General features: G+C 36.7%; 1 protein-coding gene across 1 annotated transcript; it reads right to left on the bottom strand.

Moving 5' to 3' along the window:
* Positions 1–4,037: 4,037 nt before the first annotated feature.
* LOC112195973 (beta-amyrin 28-monooxygenase) lies at positions 4,038–5,684 on the bottom strand. Its single transcript, XM_024336223.2, has 3 exons — positions 4,696–5,684; positions 4,431–4,618; positions 4,038–4,334 (listed from the first exon to the last, which is right to left on the bottom strand). The coding sequence occupies exons 1-3, from the start codon at positions 5,657–5,659 to the stop codon at positions 4,038–4,040; spliced, it is 1,449 nt and encodes a 482-aa protein (XP_024191991.2). The 5' UTR covers positions 5,660–5,684.
* Between the last annotated feature and the right edge of the window lie 326 nt (positions 5,685–6,010).

The following is a 6,010-nucleotide window of genomic DNA, read 5'->3' on the forward strand; positions in this document are numbered from 1 at the left end:
TACAGTGTTTTCAACAACTAGTATTAATGTTCATTCTAATTTATATTACAAAGAAATGCATGTTATAAAGTTGGTAATACCGAAAATCAAAATATTGAATTTGATCAATATGATTAAAGACTGAAAATTTTGGTTGTAATTGTCGCCGCTAGCGTCACCACGAGAGAAGGAAGGATTGGTAGGTGTGGCAGCAAAGGCAGAAGTAGGAGCAGAGAGCTCGAGGTTGAGCTGCTTACGATCCTCAAGGATGATTTCTCCAGAGAGAAGTAAACTGTGAAGCTATGTAGAAGTGACCAGAAGAACTCCTATTATGGTGCGTAGGGCGGTGGCAAAGGAGAGTACTTGTCGGAAAGGCCTTGAAGGCAATAAGTAACAAGATCGGAGTCGCTCTTCAAAGCTCCGAGAGCCGCAAGATTATCGGCGTAACCTTTAAGCAACTGAAGATAGGCGGTCATGGAGAGAGTACCTTTCTTGGCCGTTTGAAGGTGAGATCGGAGATGAAGAAGGTGAGCTTAAGAGAGTTTGGCAAAGCGAGCTTCAAGATTGAGCCATAGATCACGAGCATGAGTATAGCCGATGACGTAAGGCAAAACAGACTCAGAGAACGTGGAATTGATCTAGATGAGAAGCTGTTGATCGCGCTCAAACGAGGAGAAGAAGGCGTCATTAGGGACAAGCTCGTCGGAGGAAGAGACGACCTTCTCCAGTGGACATGGTTCAGATCCGTCGACGATTGAGAGAAGGCGGTAATTGTGGAGTACTGGAAGAAACACAGACTTCCAGAGCAAGTAATTAGCAGTGACCAAAATATTGGATATCAAGGAAATATCGATGGTCTGAAAATTGGAAATTTCGAAGAAAATATCGAGGATATATCAATGGAAATTTGAAGAAAAGCATGGAAATTTTAAATGAAACTTTTGGAGATGTTTGTTTGATCAATTATCTACTATATTTAAAAAGAAAATCTTGAATAAACATTATTACATAGTGAGTTGTAATAATTTAAGGTGAAAATCACGGACACAATTCTATATGCAACATCCCTTTTTTTTTTGATGGCTTGGAATCCAATCACATCTTATATATAGTTTTTGTACATATCATATAATATACATTCAATTACAGAGTCAAATTTTGAAAGATAGTTGTAAATTTTGAACTATTAGATAAATCTAAATATTTTTAAATTTCAAAAGTTCGTTATCGATTACAAAGTTTTCACCATCGTAGAGAAATCTATTTCTATTTATAAGTTACGCATGTGAATCATATTAAGTCACTGTCTTAGCCAAATTCACTTGCATTCCTGCTAGCACTACAAAAAGCTCCGATCTTAGAGCAACTCCAACAGCTTCCCCATATTTTGATTTTTCTCTACTTTAGGGGAAAATGGGCCTCTTTTGCTCCAACAGATTCCCTATAATTATCCCTATTTTAGAGAAAGTGAGGAAAGAGAAAACCAAATTCCCTATATTTACAGCAATCTCTAATATAAATGACATATATAACCTCTTATAAAATGACTATTAAGGATAATAATTATACCAAAAAAAATTATATTTAATTTCTCTAGACTTTCTAATTCAATAATATTATATCGCATTCTTATTATTTTTCTTGTCTATTTTCATTTTTCAATTTCACTACATACTCATTAAAGCTTTTATATATATTTAATAAGAATTAAAACTATAATCAAGATCATGTGACATAAAAATTCCTATCATCATATATGTTGAACGCATATTGGTTCGGAATAACAAAAGAAATCATATTATGACCTAAATCCCAGTCTATCCATTATATTTGCAAAAAAAAGAAAAAAAAAAGAAGAGCTAGCAGTAAAAAAAAAAACCTAAAAACTATTAAATAATTAATCATGACGTACAGAAAATAGAGAAAATAATTAAACATTAAGAAAAACTACTCTTCATTTTTTTTTGCACATCTACAAGAGAAAAAATGGTTTAAAAAAAAAATAATCTTTTTTAGTAGAAATTAATTTTTAAAGCCCAATACCTTGTGTTTGAGTTTCTTTTTTATTGGATAAGAGATTTATGTAATCTGATTAAGGAATGAATATGTAATTAATAGTTTGTTTGTAAATTATATGAGTGAGGTTATTTCAGGAACTTAAGTGAGGTTTAATGAGTAAATTTAATATTTGAAAATTTGATAGGAGGTGTAAAAAGCAAGGAGGTCAAGTAAGTAAATTTGGAGGTTCCAATAAAAAAACTCTTACAGCAATCTTTAAAATTTAAGGAAGAATATGGAGATTTTAGATATTGCTGTAAAATAGAGAATCTGTTAGAGTTGGAGAAGAAAAAAATGCTAAAGCTTTGACTTTCCCTATTATACAGAAATTATAGGGAAGCTGTTGGAGTTGCTTTTAACGTCCCTTTGAATTTTAAGTATAAATAAGTGGGAGACAAATAAGGAGCACGTGGCAGTTAATCATGAGAAAAATAAGGGCCACGTGGTGGGTAATTGGAGGGAGAAAAATATATTCCCGAAATCTCGAACATATCGCGAAATATCCTGAAATTTACATGGTTACCCAACAGAAATATCGAGACATAAAAAAAAATTTCATTAGTCTCAAACAGGGATGACCGGACCTAGATTCTGAACCTGCTTCCTCGGTGAGGAAGCCGGAGTGAGAGGAAAGATCTGGCTAGGATTTGGAGTAGGCTTAGTAGAAGAAGGTGTAGAAGCAGTGGAGGCTAGAGGTTGAAGATGAAGATTCAGAGAGAAAGGGAAGCTGTGAAGCAAATTAAAAGGCTTGTGATACCATGATGAAAAACTAGAGAGAATTGAGAAAGAGAGATCAGAAGGCTCAAAGAGATATTTTCATTCCTTCCACAAATCTGTTGCAACTGATGGTATTTATTAGGGCTGTCAATTCCGACACGACCCGATAACACGACTCGAAACCCGCACGAAATAAAGCGGGTTGAACCCGCACGATTAAAAAGCGGGTCAGCCATGGGTCAACCCGCCATGACCCATTTAATAAATGGGTCGGCAACGGGTCAACCCGCCAACACGAAGTAAACCCGTATAACCTGATTATGCTATACTTCTTCTTGAAATTTTGGGCGTTGGGAGTATTTGATCATATGATTAGACAATTTGAAATATTTTTCTTTATAATTATTGGATTTAATTATTTATGAATATATATATATATATATATAATTATTTATATTCTTAGTCTTGTGGAGTTTTTAGTGAATTCAATCAATTTATGCATTTTTTTAGTTAAATTGGTCGCATTGTTAACCCTTAAATGGGTCATTTTGTCTAACACGACATGACCTATTTGTTAAATGGGTTAAGCGGGTTGGAAATGGGTAACCCGTTTAATAAATAAGTTAGGTTTGAGTTTAAATTTTTGACACGATTATTAAATGGGTTGGGTTTAGGTTTGTATATTACGACACGACAAATATCTTGACCCGACACGAACCCAACCCGACACGACCCATTGACAGCCCTAGTATTTATATACAAATATCTCTAACTTAATTCCTGAAAACTAGGAGAGAATCATTTACATAATTCTAGAAGATATAACAGAATTGCTATGGTTTTCTAGAGGAGACTGTAACAGAATGGCTGGAGCTGTGATTCACGTTTTCTTTATCTTCATGAGGAGTGATCTGGTGTGACTGCAGCTTATGATCAATAGGTAGATCTATTTTGAAATTGAAAGCGTTAATTTTAAAGTTGGTAAGATTTATCATCGATTCAAACCGACAAGTGATAGTCCATATATATAACATATCTTCTTGCATATATAATATGCATGTGACATTATTGCGTACGCGCACACACTCTCTCTCTCTCTCTGAAGCTTGACATGTAATAGAGACTACTAGTAGAAAATATTTAAATGTAGATCCACTGAATCTGCTAGACGAGAGCGTACTTCACGCTTATTTGCTAATCCACTCTAAAAGATAAACCCAATAATATGGAATTGGAGTCTGCTGAGAACTGGCTGGAACTCATTTTCACCGTGCATACGCCGACTAATAAGGTTGGAGGCGAATGTGAATGCCTTCTTCGGGAACGGGATTCATACCACTTGCGATCTTAGCGTTTGGATTTATCACTTCCCATTTGTATTTGGTCACAATGTGATGAAGCGAACACAGGAGTTGCATACGAGCATATTCTTTTCCTGGACAAATTCGAGGTCCGCTTCCAAATGGGATGTTCGAGTAAGCAGGGGGAGCTTTTCCATTCTCGAACCTGGTTGGATCGAACTTTTCTGGTGCTGGAAAATACTCGGAGACTTTATTTGTGCTGCTAGCCGACCAATACACCTACGTACATACAAAGAGAGCATCACAAAATAAACACCTGATCTTTAGCTTATAATTATCAAATTAGGGATACGAGATTATAGTCAACGTATGTACCTTCCACCCTTTTGGAATTGTATAACCTTCGTAGGTGAAGTCTGTAATGACCTCTCTAAATGTTCCTTGAAGAGGTGGCACCAGCCTCATGACTTCAAGTGCAACACCCCAAGAATATTTCATCTTCTGGATATCATCCCAATTAAGTGCTTCACCGGATTGTTTTGAGCGTGTAATCTCTAATTGTTCTGCGTTGACCCATCAAGCTCTGGTCATTAATTTACTATTGTAGATTTAACAACAACCTAGAAATTAGTTGAGTTACCTGTTCGGACTTTGTCACATATTTCAGGGTTCTCTCCAAGATACTTGATTAGAAAACTTGTAGCCATGGAAGGCGAGTGGAATCCACCGGCCATCAAACCCATAATTTTGTCAGCAACTTCATTCTCCGGTACGAAACGACCGGTGGGATCTGCGTTAAACAACATGAAAGACATGATATCGTGCATTTGGACTCCACTAGACATTGCTGCTTTCTTCTCCTTGATCAACAAAAGAACCTCCTTTCTCATAGCATCCGCGGCTTTTATTGCGCTGTAGAAGGTGGTTCCTGGAATACTCAAAGGAACAGTGTGCAGCCCTGAAGTTATGATATTCATCAATTCGGTAAACTTTTCAGTGCGGCCTAGGTTGTTTTGGAGTCCGGTGAAGAAGCGAGCAGATAGAGTCATCACAAGTAGCTGAGCGAGGTGGTATACCTCAACTGTGCTTTTTCCATCCCAGTGAAGCTTCAAGTGCTCCTGAACCAAAGAATCCATGGTTTCTATGTACCGAACCAGAGCTTCGGATTTAAGAAAACCCGGGGCACGATAGATTTGGACTGCATCGGCTCGTGGTATGGTGGCCTGGGAAGCAGCTTTTTGATAGGAAGAGCGGAAGAGCTTCTGCATGGAGTGTGGACGCCAAGCCAAAAAAAGTTTTTCCTCGTTGGAAGCGATAAATTTGTGACCGGGAATGCCACAAAACACCACTGTTGGCTCGCCGAAGACGTTGGTTTTGAAGAGTTTTGGGGAGTATCTTTTCATTCTTTCCCACACAAATCTTTGCTGCGTTTCATTGATGAATGAGAAGGTCTCACCAATAATTGGCCATCCAAAACTTCCCGGAGGAAAGTTGGTTTTGGAATTGGATTTTGAGTACTTGAAAGCAAAAAAGAGGAGAGCACATATGAAAACGAGAACAGATATAGGAAAGAAGAGAATCAGATTCTCCATCTCCATATGCATGGTTGTTATAACTTATAAGTTTAAGAAGAAGATCGAAGATGGATGTGCATAAAAATTCTGCCAAAGCTTTCCTTTCATAGTTGTATGCCAGTGCTTTCCCTTTATGGTTGTTACATATAACTAGTATTTATTAATTACTTGTGAAGTTGTAGAAAGGATTTTCTTTCAGATAGATGAAGAGGTAGGTCTACGTAACTATTATGGCCCGTTTGGTATAGAGATTTTGAGGCAATTTCTGCCTTTTCTCACCATTTTGTGCTTTAACCCCTGCGTTTGGTTAAATTTTTATTAGTCTGCAACCACATGCTTTACACGTGTAAGAAAATTTTTCTATTGTAATTAATTTAAAAA

The sequence above is a fragment of the Rosa chinensis genome, chromosome 4 (assembly GCF_002994745.2).
Source record: "Rosa chinensis cultivar Old Blush chromosome 4, RchiOBHm-V2, whole genome shotgun sequence".
Lineage (NCBI taxonomy): Eukaryota > Viridiplantae > Streptophyta > Magnoliopsida > Rosales > Rosaceae > Rosa > Rosa chinensis.

Bases quoted from the DNA above. Each gene is read 5' to 3' on its own strand.
- LOC112195973 (XM_024336223.2), bottom strand. From the start codon at position 5,659: ATGCATATGGAGATGGAGAATCTGATTCTCTTCTTTCCTATATCTGTT. The intron at 4,619-4,695 runs GTAACTCAACTA...GGGTCAACGCAG, and splicing joins ATGTGACAAAGTCCGAACAG to AACAATTAGAGATTACACGC. The intron at 4,335-4,430 runs GTACATACGTTG...GTATGTACGTAG, and splicing joins CAATTCCAAAAGGGTGGAAG to GTGTATTGGTCGGCTAGCAG.